The sequence below is a fragment of the Typopeltis vanoorti genome, chromosome 22 (genome assembly GCF_054136105.1).
Source record: "Typopeltis vanoorti isolate ZY-2024b chromosome 22, IOZ_Tvanoo_1.0, whole genome shotgun sequence".
Classification (NCBI taxonomy): Eukaryota; Metazoa; Arthropoda; class Arachnida; order Uropygi; family Thelyphonidae; genus Typopeltis; species Typopeltis vanoorti.
This window is the reverse complement of record NC_143570.1, coordinates 12,034,585-12,061,745: the sequence shown is the minus strand read 5'-3', so window position 1 is coordinate 12,061,745 and position 27,161 is coordinate 12,034,585. Positions and strand designations below refer to the sequence as shown.

Genomic DNA, 27,161 nt, shown 5'->3' with positions numbered 1-27,161 from the left:
TGAGCCCTGCCAAGTCTTCTTTCTGTTCATATATTTTGTTTCAATGTAACAAAATTCGATTAATTTGAATAATAGTGTTGTTAATTATTGTTGAAAATATTGTTAATAATATTAATTGGAATAACAGTGTCAGGTGAAAAAAACCATATAGTAACAATGTCATTGCATCTTTGGATAAGTTTTGTGAATAAATTAATTACAATGAGATTAGCTAATTGTGGGGTTATAGATCATATGTTTTGTTTGTTTCAATACAATTATTTTGACACTTTTGATGGAAGAGTTAGAAAGATTCTTCTCACACAGTGGTAAGACCATTAATGTCTTTCTAATCTGTGGGACTAATGGATAACCCACAGACACACACACACACACACACACACACACACACACACACACACACACACACATATATATATATATATATATATATATATATCTTAATAAGCTATGTTGGGAAATCAAGTTTTATCGAGGGCTACTACAATTAGCTCAAAGAAATTATTAAAGACCAGTCAGCTTTCAAACAGCTGAGAAACATCAAAAGACTCACAAACTGGAAGTGACCAATCACTAATTTTAGTAATTTCCCTTCATTATCACAAAGTTGTAGTGACCTTCCTAACTAAAATTAACAGCCTACAACCACACATTAATTTCACGATCAAAAATGAAAAGCATAGAAAATTAACCTTCCTGGACATCCTCCTTTCCATACATATATCTGTTCACTATAAACACACCGTCACAGACCATTATATACAACAAGATTCAGCCTATCATCCATCTCAAAAAAATGCCATAATCAAATCTTTACTCAACAGAGCACATTATCTGCTCTAAACCTGAGGATTCCAACAAGATTCAAAGGTAGAAAAATGACTACAGGTACATTAGTTTTATATCAACCACAATAAACCTGAAAAATGTGGCTTGGCACAGAAAAAAAAAGCACACCTCTTTTTTTTTTTTTTTTAATAATCTCATTTAAATATAATTATGTAATTTTATTGTAGTTGAAAGCTAATTTATTTTCATTTATTTGAAAATTCATTTTATATTGTAGCCACCCTTAAGGTGGTTGTTCAGCACATGGCTCAGATCTGTAAAAAAGGAATAATATTCCTTTTTCTTCTAGCTTTACCTTGTAATTCTGCTTGTGTATTGATAATGGCCTGTTAGTTTCAGGCTGAAACATTTGCAATAATAAAATTATTATTTATTCTTGTGAATCAGTGTTTCTAATATTGTTATAATATGACACTAAGTCTATTAAAAACTTAAGCGATTATTAATGTAAAATTTGAAAAATATTGAAGACCTGACAAATAAGAGATTAATATGGAAGAAAATTGTTGGAAATAGGATTCTAGTTAAAAAAAGTAAACATAATCAATATGGGACTATCAAATATCCTGTACATCTTCCCTTGAGGATGTATGTGTGTTTCTCTCAACCTGATTGGTAGTGTTGTAACTATGCTACATTACTAGGGAATTACAGAACAAGCTGATTTCTCATTGCTTTCCTTGTCTAATGGTATCTTATGTCTGTAGATATATATATTCACAGGAATAGTTTTCCTGTTTTGAGAGATGAAAAAAACCAGTTTCTTGGAGAAAAAAAAAAAAAAGCCATCCACCTACCAATATAAGACTAGCTAACTTACCTTTTGATTGAAAAGCCCCGATAAAGGTTCACATCATAGATGAGATTTGAACCCAGGTCTTTCCGACCAAAGGGCTCTGTCGAAACCAACTGAGGTAGTGAGATTCTCTCAAGGGTACATATCAGAATATGATGAAATACAGTCCAGTCAAAATATATGACACCAACCTAATCACAGTCTCCATTTGCTGCCAGAATAGCCATTTAAAAACCAGACCTCTGTCTCTCTCGATCCAGGTAATCCTGTGATATTCTACAAAATAGGTGAATCGTGCATCCACAATAACACTTTGAAATCACTGTTGCATTTGGCAAACAACTCTCAAACAATACCAGCAACATGAAACATTATCCTGCATGAACACCTGTGCCATCTGTGAAGACAGCCATCACAAAGGGATGTACCTAACTTTGAATTAATTGTTGACAAAATACATTTATTGTCATATATATATATATATATATATATATATATATACGGTACTGTGAAGTACTGATAATATGAAAATGACCAGGAATTAATGTAAATCATGTACAGCATATGACCTGGTTCTCACTGTTCTTGAGATCGCAGAACAATTCCAAAAACAAAAATAATTTCTTTAGTGCACAGAGAATTTTAGATGCAAGAAAAGACCAAAGAAAGGTTATTTATCTCTAGTCAAAGGTAGATGTTGACATACTGATCCACACGACATCATGCAACATATGCTGACAAGTAATAAAAGAATAATAGAAAACAACAGCTGGGAGTAGACAGTACAGAGAGACAGAAAAGTGGTGGAAAATTCAAACATATAATAATATGGATCGAGATTCCATAAAATTAAGAAATAAAATAGAAATTTCATTAAGAGGTACACAGACATAAAACTTGATATAATGCTACCATTTAAAGTGCTTCTTTAACAGACTGTATGCCTGTACACTTCTTAAAACATACAGTCTGTTAAAGAAGCAGTTTAAACAATAACATCATATCTTACAGAATTTCTTTGCTTTTAATTCACAAAAGCAAAGGTAACTGAACAATCTGTAATTAGTCAACAGAAAAGAAGAGGCTACCTTATTAAAATTCTTATTCTTCATATGGTATAGAGGTAATAAGTGTTTCTGTTGATGGAAGGTAGGACTATTTTGTTTCTTCTGTTAAATTCTTTCTCTCTTGTTCAAAAAGGAAAGGATGACTGAGAAAAACTGAAAATTCAGTACAAGGATTGATGTAGTTTACCTGCTCTACTTAGTCCACTCACAGGAAAACTTCAAATAAATTTGAAAAATTACTTGAAGTTTTGCTCAGTACAGTATGAGGATTTTACTGTGATTGCTTGGCCTATGTTTTTCTCACTATGAATTTGTTAAATTTAGTTGGAATGAAAGTGTATGATTGAATTAATTATTAATTAATTCCTATATTAATTAATTAAATATTAATATGTTGAGAATGTAAGTTTGTATATAAGTACTGTAAATTATATTTCATTAATTATTTGTTCCACTTGGAGTAATTTCTAACTTCAGCTAGAATAATTAAGAGAAGGTTTCTTTTTATTGAGTTTAAATCCTAGATCAGTAATAGATTTTCCTAAAGACAAACCGGGTTAGCATTTTAGCATTTAAAAAGACTCTAAGTAAGATCTGTATAAAAGATTTAACAGTTTCTGTGAGAGCCAAACTGTTATTTTTGCACTATCATTGCAAAAATGGCAACTCAATCATATGGTAATGTTAGTGTATATGATGTACTGCTTTACAGAACAGTTCACACAATAATGTTACATAATTTTTCAGGAGAGGGCTCAGATATCGTTCAAGCTTATTTTGAGACATCTGATGCTGTTGGCAGTTGGTCTGAGATCCAACCTTTAATGGTTGTAAAATCAGAGCTCCAGGGTAAGGCAAGACAGTTTGCAAATAGCTCAAAGAGATTAAGGAAAGGCCCTGATTATGAAGATTCAAGTCTTGACTGATAAATGAGTTTTTAAAAAGGTTGGATATTGGTCCAAACTTATGGAAGTTTGTAACTATTCGAGGTCCTAAGGAATCTGTCTGTCAGTATCATGACAAGAGTATTGCAATAGTTCAAAATTTTGACATCCACCAGTCTGATACTGAATTTATGGATAGCATCATATTTCGTTACTTTAGGAATGAATTAAGGATTTTTTTTCTTCTATTTTTATTAATTATATATATGAGATGTGTTCAAAAACTGGCACAGAGCACACACTGCAGCTACTGAGTGTACCTAGCAGCAGGTTTTGAGAACAAACTACCATTTGCCCTGTTCTGCTATGAGCATAAGTTGTTGAATTGCATCTGCTGAAATGAGCACGTGCATAAGCTGTTCGTTGGATTAGTGACAAAGTGACAATGAAAGAGCTTGAAGAATGTGTGTGAAATTTGCTGCAAACTTGGTAAAAATTTTAACAGAGACATTTCAATTGCTTAACCAAGCATACAGGGAGGAACATATGAGCTGAACGCAATGCTATGAGTGGTTTAATCATCAATGGATGAGTCAGTCAAGGATCAAGGTGATGCTGGTTGTATTTTTTGATTGAAAGGCATTGTCCATTATGAATTTGTACCATGTGGTCAGTTGGTAAACAAAGAGTTATACCAGGAAGTTTTAGCACATTTGAGGAATGCTGTGTGTAGGAAGAGGCCTGAATTGTGGGAAGACTAGAATGTTGCACCATGACAATGCGCCGGCTCATGCGTTGTTCCTCATCTGCCGTTATATGGCAAAACATCAGACATCTATTGTGTCCAATTCACCCTATTCTCTGGACTTAGTCCTAGCAGACTTTTCCCTGTTTCCCAAACTTAAAACCACTTTGCAAGGGTGTCATTTCCAAACCATAGAGGAGATTCAGGAAAATGCGATAAGAGAACACTGCATGGCATCACAGAAAGTACGTTCCAGGAAGTATTCCAACAATGGAAGAAATGTTGGGAACAGTGTATTGCCAGTAGAGAGGAGTACTTTGAAGGGATCAGTGCTTAAAATGTAAAATGAGCAATAAAGTCTTTATAGCAAAACTTCGGTCTTTTTTTTTTGTTTTTGAACATGCCTCGTGTGTGTGTGTATAAAACATTGTATTTTTAATTTTTTTACATAGTCTGGAAACCCTGCTTTAGAGACCAAACATGGAACTTTCTCAAGCCACTTCAGGCCTCCAATAAGCTGGATGGTGGTCTCACACCAGGCAATGAAATCTCCCCCCCCACACACAAAGACAATCCCAAACATCTATGCCCACAGTGGGATTCGAACACAGCATGTTAGATGGACAGTGGGTACGTTAACCACTTGGCCAACAAACCAACCAGGCCAGCAAATGTACAAAGTTCTGAACAGATAGGATGTGTTAGCCAGAAAATGCAAAATCAGAATATGAATTTATCCACACCTCTGAGTTAATTGATAAACATGTAGAGGAATTCACATCAGAACTTAATCACTAAATGTTAATCTTTGTCAAGGTTCAGGAACAATTTTTGAAAATGCTGAACATAAATGAAGGCTCTGCAGAAAGTTTTCAGTATTGAGACCACATTATTATGCAAATGAAGAGTTTAATAAAAATAAGCAATTAAAACCCAACAAGTTTCGTAAGTCATAAGACTCGCACATCAGGGTTACTAATACATAAAAGTTTCATACAACAAATATTAGGAACAAAAAGAAGGACTTGCTATGGGTTACTCCCTTTCTCCAGCCTTAGCCAACCTGTTTATGGATAATTTCGAAACTAATGCATGAAGAAACCAAAAATTTGGTTATGTTACATAGATGATAGTTGTCACTTGGTCAGGAACAGTGGATGAGTTGATAGCTTTCAAAGATTATCTGAACAACCTACATCCCAATATAGGTTGTTCAGATAATCTTTACATTCACACTTCAATCAGAACAACACAAAAAATTACCGTTCCTTGATACCCTTGTCGAAGTAAATGAAGAAGAAAAAATGTATCCTTTTCCACAAACAGAAAATCTACAACAATGGGAAGATTTTTAAATTCTGCTTCACACCGCCATCCATTCCAAAAGATAGGCATAATTAAAACTTTACGATACAGGGCATACAATATATCAAGCACATCAATTAAAAGAATGAAGAGCTGCACTTCCCCAAACAGAACCTCGTACTTAATGGTTTTGAACCCAAGACAATCAGAAAAATTCTTAATACATCTCCTGCAAATCCCTTACTTAAACAAGATTTCAAGAATGCAATCAACATTGCCTTACATCAAGAATGTAACAGACAAAGTGGCTGCACTGCTCCACGAGCATAACATAAAAGTGGCTCTTTTACCTTTACAAAATATATCAAGATTCCTACATCCACCAAAACCTCCGCATAACCCATGAAAAAACCAGGTGTCTATCAGATTCATTGCTCTTGTGTCATTTATTACATAGGCCAGACAGGAAGGTTGGGAGAGACCCACATGTCTGAGTACGTAAAAGACATCGAAAAAAGAAGAGAGCATAAATCAGGCCTGGCATTCTACACAACTACTACTGGCTATCAAGTACTTTGGCAACTAACAAAAATATCATATATTGATTGTAACTGTTTTACAAGAAAATTTAAAGAAGCCTTGCAAATGCTTAGGATCCCTACACAATGCAATAAAAATCAAGGCTTAATTTTACATCAAGTATGGTCTGCTTTCATCAAAAATTTAACCTACAGATCTAGGACCTACATGCATCCTACAGTCGATGGTCTGTTTCAGCAGGACAATGTGCCACCCCACCAGGCCACAACCACGTAGGCATGTCTCGAGGAACACTCATCAAGTTTGGGACCATCCAGTGGCTCCCAAGGTCCCTGGATTTAAGTCTAATCAAATCTCTCTCTGGGATGTAGAATGAGACAGATCCATGTATCTGGTAACTGATGTCTATGGTACAGTTGTGGACAATGCTGCAACATGGTAGAGCCAATGCCTTGGAGAGTACAGGTGCTAGAGGAGACCCAACACACTATTAGGTAGGTAGGTATCTCTAATGTTTTGTCCATTGAGTGTATAATTTATTACTCCTATATATTGTGCTCAATATGTCATGAACTTCTTTCAGAGAGAAAACAGAAAAACTGGTAACAAATTTAAATTCTGAATACAAGAACAAGTTATATATCATGCATATAATATCATGTGTCTTGGTCAGATGTGACCAAGACTGTGCATGTCTCTATTAAGTGCTTCTGTTATGAAATAACTCTTATTCTTCACAGTGCATGGAAGTAATAAGTACTTCTGCTGATGAACACTCTCTGTATTACTGAATACATATACACACATACAAAAAAAAAAAAAAAAAAAGGAAAATTGTGTTTATAGTAACATTCATATTATGGTCTACAGGTATCAGAGCTCCAATAGCTTCCCAAGAAAATATTCCCAACACCATATTGCTGATGCTTCCTGTCTGTTTCTGCTGTATCATGACATCAAAGTAATTCCTCTCCCCAGATTGTTACCTAACTCACCACTTACACAGCATAGCTGCAAAAACAAGATTCTTCTGAAAAAAAGTCGTTTCCAGTCTTCAGTGGTTAAATGATGAGTCTTAGATGTGAACTGTTGATGCAGTCATTGATAACACCTATGTATACCATCTAATTATTGACTGGGCACCTCTACTTTGGATGCCTATATGAAGAGAGGATATGTTGGATTGGGGTTTTGGAAACACCGCCACCACTCCCTGGTTAAATTCCATGTTCCAGGCATAGCAGATTATGTAGATTGGATTAACCATCAGAAAAGTAATGAGGTTTCTATGAAACCAAGTTACTTGGTGTGTGACAGGCTGTTAAGCTTAACACACAGTGAAGAAGAAGACGACAATAAAAATGCTCACAATTTCATTATTTCTTGACATACTCAAGGGTTTGGTTTCATAGGTTAAAAGAATACTATGCAAATCCCCACACAACCACCACCACCACATAAACTAGATCTACAGGTTGAAATTCAGTATGCAGCATATACACCTTAATTATGGATACATTGCAACGTGTTCTATAATGGAAGGAATATCTCAACAACGGCATTCCAGTCATATGTGATTTTTTTGAATTCTATATTTATGAAGTGGGAAATTGCTTATCATAGTTCCCACCAATACATTACTATTATTATGATGACGTGACACCTCCAAGGACTCATTGAAAGAGAGCACTCTACAATTTATTATTTACATAAATAATAAATTACTATTAGAAGATCTTGGTTGGTTGTCAATGCACTGTGGAAGAATAATAAAATATATTTTTTAATACTGATTTTTAAGTTTATACATTGACTTCTGGGAATACAAACTGATGGAGTCACATATCTGACGTTTTCAGCATATTTTATTTCTTGTTATTTAGAAAAAACCCACATTATAATTAATGTGATTTTTTTTTCTCTAAATAACAGGAAATAATTATTCAAGTGCTTATTTTATAACATGTATTAAAAATACTGGCATTATGACCACTGAAGTCAATGTCAATGCCTATAGGAGCCTTATATAACATGAACTTTTCCGTCATGAAACCAATCTGCAACAGAAATAATTAGTTATATGAGCAAACACAGTATGCATATCTAGTAGAATAGCATTAAATAGTTTCCAGTTACATTGTCAAAATAATATAATGAAAAGTTAAAATCCTGCTTATTATTCAAAATTCAAAAAAAATTAGACCAGTATCACACTATTTTAAACAAAACAATTTGCTAACAAAGGGTACCTTCTTTCTTTAGGTAATATCTCTCTTGAATGAAAGCTCTGAAAGGGGCTAATCCAGTACCTGGACCTACCATAACAACAGGGGTTTGAGGTTTGCTGGGAAGTCTAAACTGAGATCTGCGTACATAGATTGGTACTGTAGGCTTATTCCCATTGTCTACAGTTTTGAAAGAAAGATAATCAGTAGCAACTCCTCGATTGGTGCGCCCTGCTGTGGTCTGGTAATCCACTAGCACAGCTGTAATATGGATGGATGTAGGATGCAACTGTCAAAAATCAGGAGGCACATGAATAAATTAAATCAAATTTAAGTATGAAAGATAAAATGCTTCACAATGACAACTTTATATTATAAAGTTCAAAAAACATCATTTATAAGCTCTACATTTTCAACATGAAATAATAAACTACTAAAATAAAGAGCCAAAAGGCTTCAGTTTGGCAATGTAAAATTATATAAGTCAAGTGGATATTAAATCCAGCATTATTTCAAACTGAATGTAGAAATTATGAAAGTTTCATGAGGTAAACAGGACTAGAGAGCTTATGGGAATACATTCCTCCAGCATTCACACGTTGTCTTAGCATGGATCAGTTAGAAGACAGGCACTGCCTAAGCATCTATATATTCACCTTTTATTGGTCCAACTCAAAATGTAACCTATGTCTTCTAAGTGGTCCATACTAAGGCAACTCGTGAATGCATTTCCATAAGCTCTCTGGTCAACTTACCTTACGGAACTTGCATAGTTTCTACATTTGGCTTTGAAATAATGTTGGATCTAATATCCACTTGACTTATATAATGAAATAATAAGCATTTTTCTTTATATCAATTCACATACCAGATGCAGAACAAACAATACATTAGTGTTATGGTAGAGTATAGGTAAGAGTTGAGTTTGTAGTTGGTGGGAAACATTTTGTGAAGAAGGCTGTTCCGGAGAACAGAGTCTGATGGAATAAAAGAAGAAGAGGTTCGATGCTTTGCAGTTGAACTGTAACTGGATGCTCAGAAGTTGCTGCTTATGTTTAAACATGCCCAGCATTCATGGAAGTACCAGAAAAAAACAAATTCAGCTGAAATAGTGCATCTGTGAAAGAGTGACTGAAGTGAGTTTGTGAAGGGAAGAATCATTATCAGCTGAATTGCTCTCCTCTAAACAGTATAAAAAAAAAAAAAAAGTAGAAAGAGCTACCTATTTCATATTCAAGATAAACACTGGAAACACACAGATTCTTGATCTGTGTATTTCCAGATATTAAAAATGTTGTCATTGTAATGGATCCATAAAGATGGTTTAGGATTTATGGAGGTCGAAATTTCTTCTGAATGTTTCTAGATAATAATGGGAAATCCATGGAAGCACCTCTATTTGCTCATTATTCCAAGTGAAATTCTTGATCAATGCAGGAAGTGTGGAGAGAATAAGAAGAACAATAGTGGTGAGCTGAAAACAATGGAATGTGAGAAAATGCAAATATGAACAGCAAGGTTAGTAGTGAGTGTGCATGTGGTAAGAGTGACAGCAAGAATGAAACAACAGAAAATGAAGAAAATGAGCATAATATAATCACAGAGATAGAATGTTTACATGGAATTCTACACAGAGAAAAATGTGAGACTGAATAGGCAGAAATGCATGCCATGTGGTATGACACAGAAATGAAAGATGTTGAGATGTGAGGGAAGAGAAAGTAAAGTATGAAAAAGGAGAATAAGGATTGATTTTTGTATGGTGATCCCATGATAAGAGAAGTGCTTGAGGAGTATGTAACAAAATCATATTTCCCTGGAGTTAAGATTAAGGATCTTAGCAATGCAGTAAGAAGGAAAGAGATAGTGAAATACGAACATGATTGTGTTTGTTACTACAAATCAAGTGCTGGAAGAAAGCAAGCATGCATGTGGTAAGAGTGACAGCAAGAATGAAATTATGAAAAATGAACATAATGACCAGATAATAACAAGAGGAAAACAGCATGCTTATATGGAGTTCTTGACAGAACAAAATATGAGAAATGGAGAAACACCTGGTAGGTAGTATGACAAAGAAAGGAGAGAAAAGAGAAAGCAGAGCATGAAAGAGCAAAAGTTTGAGAATAAAGAACATATTTTGCATGGTGATTCATTCATTCATAAGTGTGCTCAAAGAGAAAGGGATGAAAAATACAGTAAAGAGATGCTTTTGGCTGGTATTAATGATCTAACAGGTGACAAGTGTGGCAGGTGAGAAGATATGAATGAGTTGCTGGTACAAGCAAATAAGAAAAGCCAGAAAATAAAAGCTGTGAATCTGCTGCCATGGTATGACAGAAGTGAGCTGAGATAAAGAGCCATGATTACAAATGAGTCAGTGTGCAGGTTGTGCAGGAAGAACTGTGTGGAATTTGTGGGCGTATAGAGTGAGTTTGATGGATGGAAGGATTTACATAAGGTAAATCCTCCCTTCCATCAAAATGCAAATTCAAATACAAACCATCTATCTGAAAATGAATTCAGAATCAAGTGGCTTGAGAAAGTATTGTTCAGTGAGAGTTTGAAAATGCATAGTCAGAGAAACTAGAATGTTTTGGGGTGGGTCTAGGCAACCTAGAGGTAAATGGGGAGTATTCACATGATGCTGAATGTAGCTCTCTATGATTTTAACTTTAGTGGGATAATCATCACAAGGGAGGTTTTGGGAATGAAGAGGATATGTAGTTTTTATATATATATATATATATATATATATATATACTAATGACAGAAGAACTCAGAATAAGAGAGAGTTTTAGGCAGCAGTTAGCTCAACTTTGCCAAAAGTTATATGCCTTAATGAAACTTACTAGAATGAGAATGATAGAGCCTTAGGAAGAGAATGCAAGTAATATAGTATTTTTAGACATGAAAGAGCAAAATGCATCAAAGGAGGGATTTTGTTAATGCTAGCAGAAGAAATGAGGTTAAAAAGAGTAGAAGTACATCAGAAGGACAAAGATGCAATTCATAAGCAATTCATCTGAAGCTCTCTTATGTGAGAGAGCAGCCAACAGGATGAAATATATAGTAACTTTCCCTTATGCCCTCACATATAGCTAGAGGGATTAAGGCAAAATGTAAATAGCATGCATTGGCAAATTAGCATTATGAATGCAGGTTGAGTAATTATTATGGGAGAATTTCAGTTATGGAGACATAGACTGGCAGGAGGAATGGTTAAGGGAGGGAAGGAAATTAAATTTATACAGCTGCTAAGAGATAATGACTTGAGACAGCATGAATGGAGGGGACATGAGGTTTGAGAGTGCTGTATCTAGTCACTACATTACAGAACTTAGTAATAACTGATCTAACCAAGTTACCTTCGCTTGGAATAATTCCACATATAAGGGATATATGTGGAATTATAGAATAGTTGATTATGACACTCAAGAGTCAGTTTACAGCAATGCCATGTGCCATGGCATAAGAATTTGGAGAGAAAATATTGGTAGTGCATGGAAAATGGTCAATTGGTGTTTGAAGAATGCGGTATCAGACTGCATACCCAAAATTAAGACAAAATCAGGTAGGAGTTAGATGGATTTATAGTCATGGAGCAGGAGTTGCAAAAAAGGAAGGAATATAAAGAAAAAAGTGATTGGCATGCCCTTGACCAGTACTAGACAGAAGCAAGAAAGGTGACCTGGAGGGTAAGGAAAGACAAAAGAAATTATGAGAGGGAAGCTAGCTTATGAGGCCCAAAGAGTTCTTTAACTATATAGCAAGTAAATAAGGATGTCTTTAACAAGTGTTGACAGGAAGTTAATGGAAGGAAATCAAATGGTTGAGCTAGTGCGTGATCATTTTGCAAGGGTGCACCATCCAGATGGTGATATTACACTGACAGATATGACTGACTGACTGGAGAACACATGATGATGTACTAGAGGTGCATAGGGTATTGGCACAACCTTAATGACAACATGGCCAGGACATTAGATGTATCAACTCATATATTAAGAGAACATGCAAAGCAATTAGCACCCCCTCTAACCAAGCTGTTTAAGCATCAGTTCTAGGTAAAGGCCAATGGAGTGGAAAGAGAACAAAACAGTTCTATTTGCATCAAGCAGGCTCCAAGACAGAAGTAGAAAATTATAGGCTAATCATTATCTCAGGAGTGGTGATTAAGTATTTTCCAATACTTAATCACCACAAAATAAGTATTGGAAAAGTTGGTAAAAGGCAAAATTCAGGAACTGAGTGTACAGGAATATGACACTTTATAGGGAGTAATATGGTTTTGTGAAGGGTAGGTCTTGCCTTAGTAATATGTTTACCTCCTGTAATAAAGTGATAACTGGGTTAAATAAAGGAAATGGCTACTCACTAATACTATTAATCTTTGCAAAGGCATTCAACAAGATTTACTATGGAAATCTCTTGTAAATTGGAGTAAATGGAGATGGCTATGAAGCAGGTGAGATGGATTAGATTATAGGCTTCACATTTTCCTGCATGTCAAGGTTCTCCTTTAGAGGGTGGTTTATGAAATAGTTGAGTGTAAGGAGAAGGTAAGTGATCAGTGATGTACCACAAGGCTCGGTCCTCTACCTGTTTAATTTATACAATAATGACATAGGAAATGACTTGAAGGGAAGGGAAGTATTTAGTTGTTTGCTGATGATGCAAAGCTGACAAGAGTGAAGTCAATGACGATGTAGTGATCATGAGAATGACAGACTTTGCATTATGAGCAAAGGTAAATGGCTGCCAGTTTAATGTGGTCAAGTTTCAGGCTATGTACTTTGGCAAGAAGAGATCACAAGCTATGTACTACACTGATGGAACTGAACTTCAGGAATTTAGGGTGACTGTGGTCAGAAAGTTGAAGTTTATCATTCTCCTTTATACTAGGCTCACATCCTTCTTATACAGTTTCCAGGGATGGCCTCTTGTTCTATCCTCCCCCCTCTCTCTCCCATTCTATGAAAAATTTCTCCTATGTTAACCTGATAACTCTTGCCTAAGTGTCCCAATCATATACTTCTTTCAATCTGTCTTCATACTCCACATTCTAAACACCACTTTTTTTACCACCTTTATGAATATTCTCTGGACCCCTTACTAACATATCTTTGTCACCATGAAAACCCTGTGACAAAATCTGTGCACAATAATCCATATGAGACCTGATCAAGGCCAAACAATGAAATCAAAACTCTTTTTTTTTCCCCCTGCATGTCAAGGTTCTCCTCATTATTGCCATTATCCAATGTGACAACTTCACAACTTGTGCAATGTGACCCCCAAATTTCAGGTCCTTGTCCACCACCAGTCCCAGCCTCTCATCTTTTCTACCTCTTTAAAGTTTCCCCATCAAGTGTATACTTTCCATCGTTGCTTACGAAATTTCAAACCTTACACTATGCAACAGTGAAATGAATTTCCATACTGCTACCTACTCATACAACCCATTCAAGTCCTCCTGTAAGGCCATAACATCTGCTTGACCCTACATTGCTTTACCCAATTTTGCATCATCTGCAAACAGTTACATATTGCCAGTTAAACCTATTCCAATATCATTAATATACAAACTGAACAACAATGGTCACAATACAGACACTTGAGGCACACAACTAGTGACTTCATGACAACCACAGAGAATACCTATCTGACAGCCAGTCACAGCTCTCACTAGTCTGTTATCCAATCCCACATGTTAAAGTTTATTTAACAGCTTGTCATATGGCAGTCTATCAAAAGCTTTTGCAAAATCTAAGTATACCACTGTATGTGCATCTCCCTTATCCAAGACATTTGTCACCTTGTTATAGTAACATAAGCAAGTTGGTAAAACATGATCTCCCTTTAACAAACCAATGCTGACAACCACATAGAATACTGCTGTTATCCACCCATTTCTGTATCCTAATTCTTACAAATCTCTTCAGCACCTTAACCACAACTCCAGATATACAGATTGGCCTATAATTTGTAGCCGCATCCTTATCACCACCTTTATGCAGTGGAACAATTTCACCTTCTTTCCATGCTCTTGGAACCTGTGCTGTTGTTGTTAAACAGGTAAAACAATGCTACTGCCAATTCCCTTAAGACACGTGGTGATATGTTATCAAGTTGATTTATTTCCTCATATATCTCCTGCTCTCTCACAATTAAGCCAACTTCTACATCTTCTATACTTCAGTTTGTCTTTCACCCTGAGGATGAAACACGGTTATAAATTATTCACTGAATACATCAACAATGTCTTCTGCAGCAGTTACAGTTTTCATCCATTAACATTATCTTACCATAAATATTCTTCCTTCTACCTGCCACATATCTGTAAACCTCTCTACAGTTTTTCATGGCCTGATTTGCTAATTTGTGCTCGTACTGTAATTTTGCTGTTCTTTCCAACTGAGTGCCTTGCTGGCCTGCTCTTTATACTCCTCACGCGATTGATTGCTACCATTATTAATCTTGTATTTTCAATAAAGTAACTGTTCTCGACACAAAACTCCAACATCCTTTCTCCTGCTTCATTCCTTAGTCCTAAAACAAATTTTCCGGTGATGCCTCATTCTTCTTTTTCTCCCATCAATCACCTAATATTGAGAGAAAATCTATTTTATCAATACTGTACACTACTTGTTGCAATCTACTGTAAAATTCTTCAACTTTTAATAATGGTAGCGATTGATTGCTACCATTATTAATCTTGTATTTGCAATAAAGTAACTGTTCTCGACACAAAACTCCAACATCCTTTCTCCTGCTTCATTCCTCAGTCCTAAACCAAATTTTCCGGTGATGCCTCATTCTTCTTTTTCTCCCACTTTTGCATTTCAATCACCTAATATCAAGAGAAAATCTATTTTATCAATACTGTACCCTACTTGTTGCAATCTACTGTAAAATTCTTCAACCTCATCTTCACCAGAATATGTAGTGGGTGCATACACCTATATGAGTGTAACATTCACTGGATATGCCTTTATTCTGATTACAATTATTCTATCAGAATAATTCTCTCTAGAATAAAGGCACATACAGTGAATGTTACACTCATACAGGTGTATGCACTCACTACATATTCAAGTAAAGATGAGGTTGAAGAATTTTACAGTAGATTGCAACAAGTAGTGTACAGTATTGATAAAATAGATTTTCTCTTGATATTAGGTGATTGAAATGCAAAAGTGGGAGAAAAAGAAGAACGAGGCATCACCGGAAAATTTGGTTTAGGACTGAGGAATGAAGCAGGAGAAAGGATGTTGGAGTTTTGTGTCAAGAACAGTTACTTTATTGCAAACACTTGCTTTCAACAATATAAAAGATTGTACACATGGACCTCACCTAATGGTGCATGCAGAAATCAGATAGATTATACTGTTGTCAGCAGAAGGTGGAAAAGTGCTATCCAAGCAGCAAAAGCACTACCTGGTGCAGACTGTGGGACAAATCATGAATTATAGATAGCTGAAGTTAAATTGAAATTAAAACTAAGGAGAAACAAAAGGACAGTATCAGATTTGATTTCATCATCATGCATATCAAGGATTTAGGCCTAGCGTGGCCTGTTCCGGCCTTAGAAGTCATCGTTAAATCGTTTAAGAGGACGTCCTGGTTTTCTTTTCCCTCTTTTGAGATTTGAGACAATCTTTTTCAGATTTGATTTAAATCACATTATGAAGAATTTAAAACAGAAGTCAGAAAGAAATTAAAAAGTTTGGAGAAGACAGGAAGAGAATTAGAAAGAACTGTGGGAAAAAAACAAAATGTACAGTCATAGAAGCAGCAAAGAAGACTGTGAGTAAAACAACAAGAAAGAAAGATTGTAAATGATTGTCAGAAGAAGCTGTTCAAATAGCAGAGGAAAGAAGAAAAATGAAACTTCAGAGAAACAAAGAGTTGGACAACTGAGTGCAGTTTTCCAAAGGCAGGTTAGGAAAGATGAGGGAAAAACATCTAAACAAAAGGTGCAAGGAAACTGAAGAAAGCATATTACACGTAGAACAAGAGATCTGTTTAGAAAAATAAATGATGTTACAGGGAAGTTTATCCCTAGATTAGGAGTTATAAAAAGTAATTTGGGAAAATGTCTGATAGAAGCAGCAGCAAAAAAAAAGATAGAAAGAGTATGCAGAGATATTTGTACAAGAAAGATGATAATATTGAAGGAGAATTTGAAAGGAGACAATTTGTTGAGGAATCCATGATAATGAAAAGCGAAGTGATATCAACAATGAAACAGTTGCCAAAAGGAAAAAACTCCTGGAGTGGAATTATTGAGAGAAGCTGGGGATGAAGTAATGAATATATTGAATTGAAATTTGTCAACAGGTTTGGAAGAAAATATACTGGCCAAGAGATTGGAAAACATCAGTATTCATCCCAATTCCAAACAAATCAAATCCCAGAAATTGTGAGAATTATAGGACTATCATTTAATTTCACATGCAAATAAAGGTTGTATACTGTTGCCCTATCATTTTTTTAAAAATATTTATAGTGAATATATTATGAGAATGGTTAACTTAGACAAAGATTCAGCTGGAATTAAGATTGGTAGCAGAAAAATAAATAACTTAAGATATGCAGATAATACAACCCTTATTGCAGAAACAAAGGAAGATCTGGAGCAGTTAATTCTATTGGTTAAGAGGGAAAGTAACAACACAAAACAAAACTCATGGCTTCTGGCAATTGAAGTGAATTTATAGTAGAGAGATAAAATAGAAACCATGGAAAGTTATGATTTACTGGAGTCCAGAATCAGAAATGAGGATAAATGTCAAGATGAAATTAAAAGGATACTCATGGGTAAAAAAGCTATGATGAACATGAATGAAAGAAAGAGGTGTGAGTAAGGCCACAAAAATTAGAATTGTCAAAGAATGGTATTTCCAGTAGTAATGCATGGATGTGAAAACAAAGAACAGCAAACAAATTGATTCATGTGAATGTTGGGTTCAGAGGAGACTCTCAAGAATCCCATGGATTGCAAGAATGACCAATAAGAAGGTTTATTAAAGAGTATATAAAGACAGAATGTTCCTTAAAGGTGATGATTGCTAAACAAAAATTTATGTACTTTGGGCATATTTCTCGACTGATGAATAATTGGAAAAGACAGTTATGTTGGGGAAGATTGAGGGAATAAGAAGAGGAAGACCACGAAAGAGTTGGATGGACAACAAAAAAGAACTTATCAACTTGAACTTGAAATTACTGAAAGAAAGGACAAGAGGCTGAGTGGGATGGAGAGCCTTTGTTCACAAGTTCACTAAGAGTTGAAAACGACTGGATGACACATAACAATTGCCTCCACCTCTTCTTCCAAATTTCATATTTAATCCCTTTATATATCTATTTGACACCTACTTTATTCGGTCTTCTGACCTTCAGAATACATTTGAACATTGATGTTGTTAAATATCTTTTGGCCAGTTCCCATGAAGCATTTATCTCCCTTCAGCTTAACACCTCATTCTATGCTATAGCTCTAAGCTGTCTCCTGAGCTTTCCATGTCAATAAGGGTATGTGCTGTGCATTATGGGATACAAAGGCAAGAGAAGTTATTAGCCTCTATATATATGAGTCACCCAGTCATGAAGTTACTTCACGCACAAACTTTGTTTGCCAGTTTCGCATCTACTGATAACTCTTAGCCCAAAAGAATATCACTTTCAACATATCCATACCCTCTCTCATCTCCTGTTCAGTCTCTCCACATTCCACAACATATACATGTTGCATTCACAGCAACGTATCATTCTCAAAAAGTTCATGCTGCACCACTCTCACTTGTACCACTAATTTGTCATCATTCACTACAAACTTCAAAAATAGTAAGTCTATTTCAAACATGCAAATCTCCACAATCACTCAGTTATGCTAAGCAATGAAAAATAAACAAAATGACACCAAAAAAGCAAAGCCAAATCACTTGTTTACTACAAAAATAAAACTTGTATTTTCAACAGCAACTTTTGATGACCTTTCACTAAGTTGCACTGTAGCTCCCTAATGGAGACCATTAATAGAATCTGCTGGAATAATACCAAGTTGCTGAATGTCCATTCCAAGAAAGTGCTGAAGGTCTATTACATAGACTGAAACTCAATTGAAATAATAGTTTATCCACTCAAAAAATTTTTGAAAGAGTGATTTTTAACAGTATCATATAATTTTTTATTCAAGGATCTCAACAAGCCTAGTATATATACACATGAATGCATCTAAAAGATAATTAACATTGTAAGAGCATATAGTTGCAACCTGCCATTATGTGGCCCTTCCCATAATACGCATTATACACATCCTTTCAGATGTGTACATCAAGCATTATGGGAAGAGCCACAACTATATGCTGTTACAATGGTTAATTATCTTTTAGATGCATTCATGTGTATATACTAGGCTTGTTGAGACCTTGAATAAAAAAATTATATGATACCGTTAAAAATCACTCTTTCAGATGTGTGCTTTGCATTATGAGATACTAAGGCAATTAATATAAAGTCATTATTCACCACTATATACAATTAGCCTGTCATGAAAATACACTTGATACTTCTTGCATAAACTGTTTTTGCTTACACTTGAATAAAGGATTAAGCAATAATATAATTTCTTGGCAGGTTTAATTTATAGAAAACATATAAAAGAAATGTTAACAAAATGCCTTAAACAAAAATACATGCTACCATCATTACAATCTGGGATGCAGCTTATATATCAAATATCCATTTTTACAGGATTAAATGGAAGAAAACTATCAAACTGCAAAGAAGCCATTACAAGTCTGAAAGACTATTTTTTTGAGTCGGCATCAGCAATAAAGCATGTCATGTAAATTACCAACAATATGAAAAACAGTAATTTTAAGAATACTTTCAGTTCAATAGCTTCTTCTTCCCATAGTCAACAACAGGACCAATGAGTAGATATCAAGAAATATTCCTCTCAGAAATCTTCCACTGTTGAATTGAATGATATTTAACTTTCAGCTCTGCAAGTGAAGCACCTGTCCAATTTTACTATCTATCCAGTTTATTCTAGGTCTGCTTCTTTTTCGAGTTCCTGGAATAAATCCTTCATGATCTTCAAGAAGATCTAACGAGGAGATCATTAGATCTGCTGATATGACCAGATGAGCTGTTTTCTTTGAATCTTGGTTATGATCGGTACACAATAAATAACGGAAAAAACTCACGTAGAAAGATTATTTATTAGTATAATTTTCACCTGTGTGTCACAGGCATCTTCAGTACATTAAGCTCAAAATTAAACACTAACTGACAATTCCAAAAAGCGCCACCTAAGTAGCTGGTGTAAGATAACTAAAAAGGTCAATAACTTTCCTATGTACAAGGCATCAGTGAATGTATAGCAAAAGTTTTAAAACCACTGAATATTTTTGTTGCCTTTCGACCGTTTAGAAAAATCTCCACCTTTCTCACTTCTCCTAAGGACAAGCTTCCACATCTTAATCATCCAGGTGTCTACCAGATTCCGTGCTCTTGTGGATTATCTTATTTCGGAAAAACAGGAAGATCCACCTCTATTCGGTTAGAAGAACACCAATCTTATATTGAATACTTTAAACCTGAAAAGTCTGGACTTTCTGAACATGCCATCTTCACTAGACACAGAGTTCATTGGAGAAAGACAAGAGTTCTTCACAAAAGTTTCTCATGGAACGCCTTTATAAAGAAACATGTGAAACTCTACTTCATTCTCCTAACTTAAACAGATCCGACGGCTTACGTCTATCCCCTTTATGGGAGATAGTACTTTACAAATCAGCTAATCTTTCCTAACTTTTTATTGTATTAATTTTTTTTTTTTTTTTTTAGGAAAGTTATTGACCTTTTTAGTTATCTTACACCAGCTACTTAGGTGGCGCTTTTTGGAATTGCCAGTTAGTGTTTAATTTTGAGCTTAATGTACTGAAGATGCCTGTGACACACAGGCGAAAATTATACTAATAAATAATCTTTCTACGTGAGTTTTTTCCGTTATTTATTGTGTACCGATATGTCTACTCACGGTTTACCTCTTTCAAAACTTGGTTATTCTTGGTTATGATGTTATAAATTTGTAACATGATCAGTGTATGGTATCTTCAGCAGTCAGCTATCATTTCAAATGCCAGCAACCTCTTTTCATCTTTTTTTATGAGGGACCAAGTTTCACTTCTGTATAGACACTGAATTAACTGATAAGGCAAATGTAATGTATGTAAGCTTGTTATCTGTCAACAGTGGTTTTAGTTTTTGGAGTGCTGTTATTGCTTTTGCAATTTTTGTTCTGACATCCTGTCGTGATCTTCCAATTTTATTAAAGATATTGCCTAGGTATTTAAACTCATCAACTTTTTCTATTGGTGTATCTTCAAGGAGGAATTTTTCAGTTTCTACCACAGTACCTCTTTCTTGGTCAGAAGCACAAATATTTATTATTTTTTATTTATGGGTACTCATGGTTAAGCTATATTTTATAGTTTAGACCACTTTAAATCCAAATCAAGAATAAAGCTTATCAATATGACAAGCATTACAATTATGAAATGTTTCCACAATTACTCAAGCATTAGTAGTTGTGTGTTATGAGTGTTTGTGTTCTAAAGATGCTGGTTTAAAATCTACTGAAATATTAGCAGCTTAATAAATTATCATAGTTGTTCTTGTGGTGTTACGAGTCAGTGCCCTATAAATTAGTTAAATAAGCATATGAAAACTACTTACCTTGGGAGAAGAAGAGATTGAATAATAACGAGCTTGGAGTCGTGGCATGAGCTCTAATAGGTGATCTAATGGAGGTTTCACAGAAGGCAAATCTTCAAGGACATGTATTATGCTACGGCAGCTCTTTATTATCCACTCTGAAAAGAGATTCTACAAATTGGGGGGAGGAGAAGAAAGCTTGATTATACACAAATTTTTTAAGCAATAGGAATAATGACAGGCTAAAAAACAATGCAATTTCTCTTAATACAGCAATATATTTTTTCATTCTACTCTTTCACTAAAGCAGTAAAACGGAACCATAAAGCAAGCTGCAGTTTTTCAAAAGGAGATGGTTTGATTTTGTGCGTTCAGATAGTTTTCTGGCCTGGTTGGTGGATATTGTTTCTGCTCTCCAACCAACAGGCCATGGATTGAAATCTCAGTGTGGCATGAATGTTTGTAAAAGTTTAAGTGGTAGACAATTTTCAGTGCTCAGTGTGAGACTACACATTAATTACTGGAGGCTGGAAATGGCTTCAAAAAGTTTGACCTTTAGACTAGGATTCCTGAATTATCTAATCTGCAGCATCACAGAAAGCGTGGACCAGATCTTAAAAAAGCACAATCTTGTGACCATTTATAAGCCACACAAAAAGCTACGATTTCGATTTTTTTTTCTTTTCATTTCTTCCTTGCATGCAGGTATCCATTTCTTAGATTTCATTTGTCTATCTAGAGTTTCACATTCTTTTGTGATAGACAACACTGATCCACATATTGTGGGTTTCTTGTATCCCAAATTCCATGAGGTCATTGGTAAAGAATGCAGAGTACACTGCAAATGGATTTTCTGCATTTGCAGTGTACTTTTGTTACATTTGCAGTGTACTTTTGTTAGCTAATTCATAGCCCATTCATAGTACACTGCTAAAAATACACAACAGATTGATGTTCACTTTATATAATCAGACCCATACACACAAAAGATTGCAAGACATATAGCACATCCAATGTTGTGTATGTACAAAGAAAAAAGGAAACTACTGATGCATTTCATGAACAGATGGGGAAGGGGGGGTTGTAATGCTAAAAGAAGACAATGGGAAGGCTTTTTCAAAGTACAGAGGTAGACAGAATAAAACAGGAGGAAGAGAAACTAGTTCAGTAAGTGTCAAATGATGGTAAATGGATATTGACTGTGGCCAGTTCTGCATAACATTATCTGTGCAATTATCTACAGAAGAGACAAAAGAAATAAACTGAAAATCTATGTGATATGAGAGAATCTGTGTGAGAGAGAAAGAGGGGTCATTGATTGGATTGCCCTCTTCTTCATGAGTAATTCTAGGACTGCTGATCCAATTTCTTTTCCATCTGTCACCGTTCTTTCTGATGCATCAACCCCAAATTATGGGTAGGATTCGCCAAAAACTTTGGAGTTTCTAATTTTAGGTATTCAGGGAACAATGCATTGGTTGGAGAGCTGAGCCTCTGTAAATAGGATAAATGTTCCTTGTTCTAGCTTCACTTTCTGATTATGCTGATGATGACTTGTTAATTTCTGGCTGAAATATTTGCAATAATAAAAATTATTATTCTTTAATCTTGTGAATACGTATCTAATAATGTTGTAAAGCTACAGCACATCAGTACTGATGGGTAGGCTTCAGTATATTTTTTTTTTTTTTTTTTTTTTTTTATATTTTTTTTTTTACACAGCCTGAAAATCCTTCCCTAAGACACCAAACATGGAAATTTTTAAAACCACTTCAGTGCTCCAGTAAGCAGAGTAATGAAATTCATCTCTCACCTATAGATAATCGCAAACATACATGTCTGCAGTGGGATTCGAATTCACAGCCTGTTGATTGGGGAGTGGATACATTTAACCTTTAAACTAACAAGGCCAGTGAACTCCCCACTCCCCTTTTTTTTAAATCTTGATTTTATTAAATTCAACTTTTCCTAATAACAGCCATCTTCTAAGATTCTAATGTTCACAACTTGTTTTAAAATTTGTAAAATAGAAGCCGCCATGATATCACAAATAATTTTATTATTAAATATTTTAATAATATAATAAAATTTAATATTATAATATTTTAATATTAAAATTTTAACATTAGAATTGATCTTTAATGATAATATTTTTGCTTAAGTGTCAAAGGCATCTTCAATACAAAAACAGAACAGTATAATAAATAAATAAAAAAGATTCTAAAAACCATCACTATAGCTACAGTACAGTAGTAAACTGGGCAACAAATTCCTAATTATATTAAAAAAAAATCACAAATACATAATTAAACAAATAAGGAAAGTTAGTAGAGTGAAAGAGTATTATCTTCCCATAAAGGAGATAAACATAGCCCATCAAATGTATTTAAGTTTGAACAATGAAGTAATGTTTCACAAGTTTCCTTATAAAGTGTTAGATCTTGAATGATGGTTCTATCAAGAATAGAACTGCTCCATTCAAGATTTAACAAGAACAACCATATCAAGCAAAATCACACTTGTATTCTTGGCAAAACAGACATAATATGTAAAAATGCAGATGTTAACTTTGCTTAAGAAGGAAATTAAAATATAAAGGAAGAAATTGAATCCTAAATTAAAATGAAATTGCAGAAGGAAATAAGTATTAGATTGTACTGTTTAAAGTATTGTCTAAAATAGATGGAAATCTTAAACTTTCAAAAGCACCAATATTAAACTATGCCATATATAAAATCGCGTATTGTCGTGTGAACGAAAGTACAAAGGTTGCTGTGTGACCACTAAAGATGACGTAACGAACAATGAGTAGGCATTCGTGGAAGGCGCTCAAATTTCGCATTCCCCAAAGAGAGCGATCCTCATTCAGCGAGGAGGTGACAGCCAATTGGAAAGCGTCATAGACAAGCTTGGAGTACGGAAGAGGGCGCTATATTGTTTAAAAACGAACTCACGGGGCTGGAGGCTCTCTTAGTTCCTTCTACGTTTCTGGTTTTGGTTCCTGTGGTGTTCCTCGGTCGCGTGTGGCCCCCCACGTGGGTTATTGGCTCGTAGTTCCGAAGCGGGTCAGCACGGCTGATATCTGATAAGACGGCAGGGTGGCAGCGAGCTTATTGCTTGTAGTTCCGAGACGGGTCAGCATGGCGGCAACGTGTTTCTAGTTGCTGAGTGGTGCGAATCGAAGAAGTTGAGCACGAGATGACGACATTGTTTCGAGTTTTGGCCATCGGTCTGGTTCTAACCAATGAGAAGGCAGCAAAGGATTCCCTTTGAAGAGTTAAAAGCAGTGTCGCGAAAAGTTTGTAAGCCCAGAGGAAACAAAGAAAAAAATCGGGACGAGCATGTGACTCCACATGGCGGCAGATCACCGTAAACGGGGACAATCCATAACAAAGAACAGATGGAAGGATCGAGAAATCATCTAACAAGGTGGTAACGTACAAAATCTTCATTTATGTATTATCTATTAGTGATGAATGTGAGAAAATGGACAGAGATTAGAAAAGAAGATAGTGAGAATTTAGAGACAGTTTCATGTGTTAAGTTGATTGAATTGGACTGGTAGTCTACGTTCTTAGATTGTCTAAACCCTAGTTAATGTGTATGGGTCGTTAGTAGCACTAATTTAGTTTGATATCGAGAACCATGTTTGTGATTTAGATGAATCATGAGAGTTTATAAATAACTTACCTGTTTGATTACCACTGCCTTGCTTTACCTGTTTTTTAGTATTGATTTTGATTAGCTTTGAAATAAGTTTTATTTAGAATTTGAACTAGTGTTTTATGATGAATGTGTACTTATTTAACCTAGAGATGAAAGATTAGAGTATTTTGATAATTAGAACGTTCCTTATTGTTTAGCTAGTAAATTAGAATTTTGATATGACATATCTTTGATGTGTGGAAGCTTAATGTATGTAATCTTGATAATTAATAAACATGTTTCTCCTATGTAAGTCTGAGTCTGTCTGAGCATGAGATTGAAATTACCACTCGCTAAAGTTCGAACCTGTGAATAAGGGGAAATTAAAGAAAGTTTAGGCCATGACTGCAATGTTGAAGTTTCTATAGGCACTTAATACTTTAATAAGATTAGGTAATACTTAAACTCTGGGAAGGTTTCTTTGTACAAGAACTCTTTTGTACTAGGACTCTGGCTGGCACAGCTAAAATAAATAAATTTTGTCAGAGTTCCGAATAGAGAAGCAGCCCCAGAGAGATAGGTTAGAGATTTCAGGCTTAGTTGGTACGACAAGGATTTAAGATAGAAAATTAACAAGAAAGTGATGCTACACACAGAACACAAAGACGAAGAAGAAGAATATATAACAGAAGATTTCCAAAAGAAATCTGCCTTAGTGAAAGCATGTTCAGCAAGGCCAGATTTCCAGGCACCTACCAGACACCTGAAAAGCAAAGTGGAAGAATTTAATCCTTTATGAAGAGAGAGACAGGTGGAAATTTTTCTGACAAGACAAAATGCCACAGAAATGTTGAGGTTTTAAAATTTTTGCAATATGATCTGATATTACTTACACATAACACAGTGAAACGCATGCAATTTCTTCTTGAACAGAAAAGGCAGGAATTCTATAGCTGTTGAAGACTTTGTGAAACCATTTGACAAGAAAGTTGGACAGCTACAAAATTTCTTCCCTTCTTTTCAGGAAGAAATTAGCCATATTCACATTGCCTTATGTGAAAGGAATATCAGAACATATTGTGAACATTTTAAAACCTCTCAACATTTTTGTGGCATTTTGTCCAGATTTCTCTCTTCATAAAAGAAGAAACATCTTCCACTTAGTTTTCTAGGTGTTAAATTCCTTGTTCTTGTGGCTTGTCTTACCATGAACAACCTGGAATGTCTGCTTTTGTAAGTCATAAAGAACAAAAGCCTTACATTAAGTAGCATGAGCGTAAACAATATGGCCTTGTTGTGCTAGCTCTACTAAGCACAGAGTCCTCTACATAAGACTAATATCTTACATAAGAGTAGACTTCATAAGGAACATTATTATTTATTATTACAAGTGTGGTGATGTTCATGTCCACAAACCACACAGTTACAGCAGCAGCCTTATGACATGGTGCATTGTCTTGCTGAAGGAGACAATGGTCAAATGCCACAAAGTAGGAAAAGCATTGCTTTGTCTAAAATGTTCAGATACCTCTTAGAGTTCAATGTTCATGGCACCACAAGCAAAGATCTGAGGCCAAACCATGAAAAACAGGACCATACCATCACACAGCTACCTTCGAATTTCATAGTTGGGATTATGCACTCTGGTAAGAGACGTTCACCTAGCATCTGCCACACCCACATCCCTCCATCTGCTCAGTAGAGAGTGTAACATGATTTGTCATTCCATAACACAGCTTTCCAAGCTTCCATGTCACACTGTACATGCTCCTTGCACCATTGAAGATGATGCTGCACATTGGTTCGGGTAATGTGGGGCTTACATATTGTGGTCCTACCACAGAAACCCATGTTATGAGCCTTGGTTCTGAATGTTTTCGTGCAGATTTGTGCTCCAGTCGATGTCTGGAACTCCAGATTCAACATGTTGGATGATGAATGGTGGTTTTTACATATTATCCTTTGTAGCACCCTACAGTCATGTTTGGTAAATGAGGCAAGTTGTCCAGTTGACACCCTGCATTTCCATCTTGATTGTTGACCTGGGATGGCCCAATTTGTCAACAATTTGCTTAACAGATAGGCCTATAAAATGGCATCCAATCACAATGCCTCTTTCAAACTTCTCGCATTGGGACTATCATATTCTTTAAGTTTATATCCCAGCTACAAAGACGTGACTCATTACATGGCATGATGCACCTTGCCAAGGAGGTGTTCTGCTGACTTCTTTCTGAGCAGTGTATTTCTGAATATCAAGGCCACATCCAAGTTATTAATTTGCACAGGTTTAGAACAACATCAAATTAAAAATGCTAACTACAAGATCCAATGGGAAAGCAAACCTGTTACATAGATCTATTTCAATGACCA

The 27,161-nt window shown here is 35.2% G+C and overlaps 1 protein-coding gene across 2 annotated transcripts in view; it reads right to left on the bottom strand.

Annotated features, from left to right (window-relative positions):
* Cpr (Cytochrome P450 reductase) overlaps window positions 1-27,161 on the bottom strand; it is a 159,639-nt gene that overhangs the window by 7,923 nt on the left and 124,555 nt on the right. For both annotated transcript variants that reach the window (XM_090411790.1, XM_090411791.1), the window contains exons 11-12: window positions 21,165-21,314; window positions 8,436-8,700 (exon numbers count right to left, since the gene is read on the bottom strand). In XM_090411790.1, the coding sequence (XP_090267916.1) occupies window positions 8,436-8,700; window positions 21,165-21,314 (415 nt within the window). The remainder of the gene's footprint in view (window positions 1-8,435; window positions 8,701-21,164; window positions 21,315-27,161) is intronic.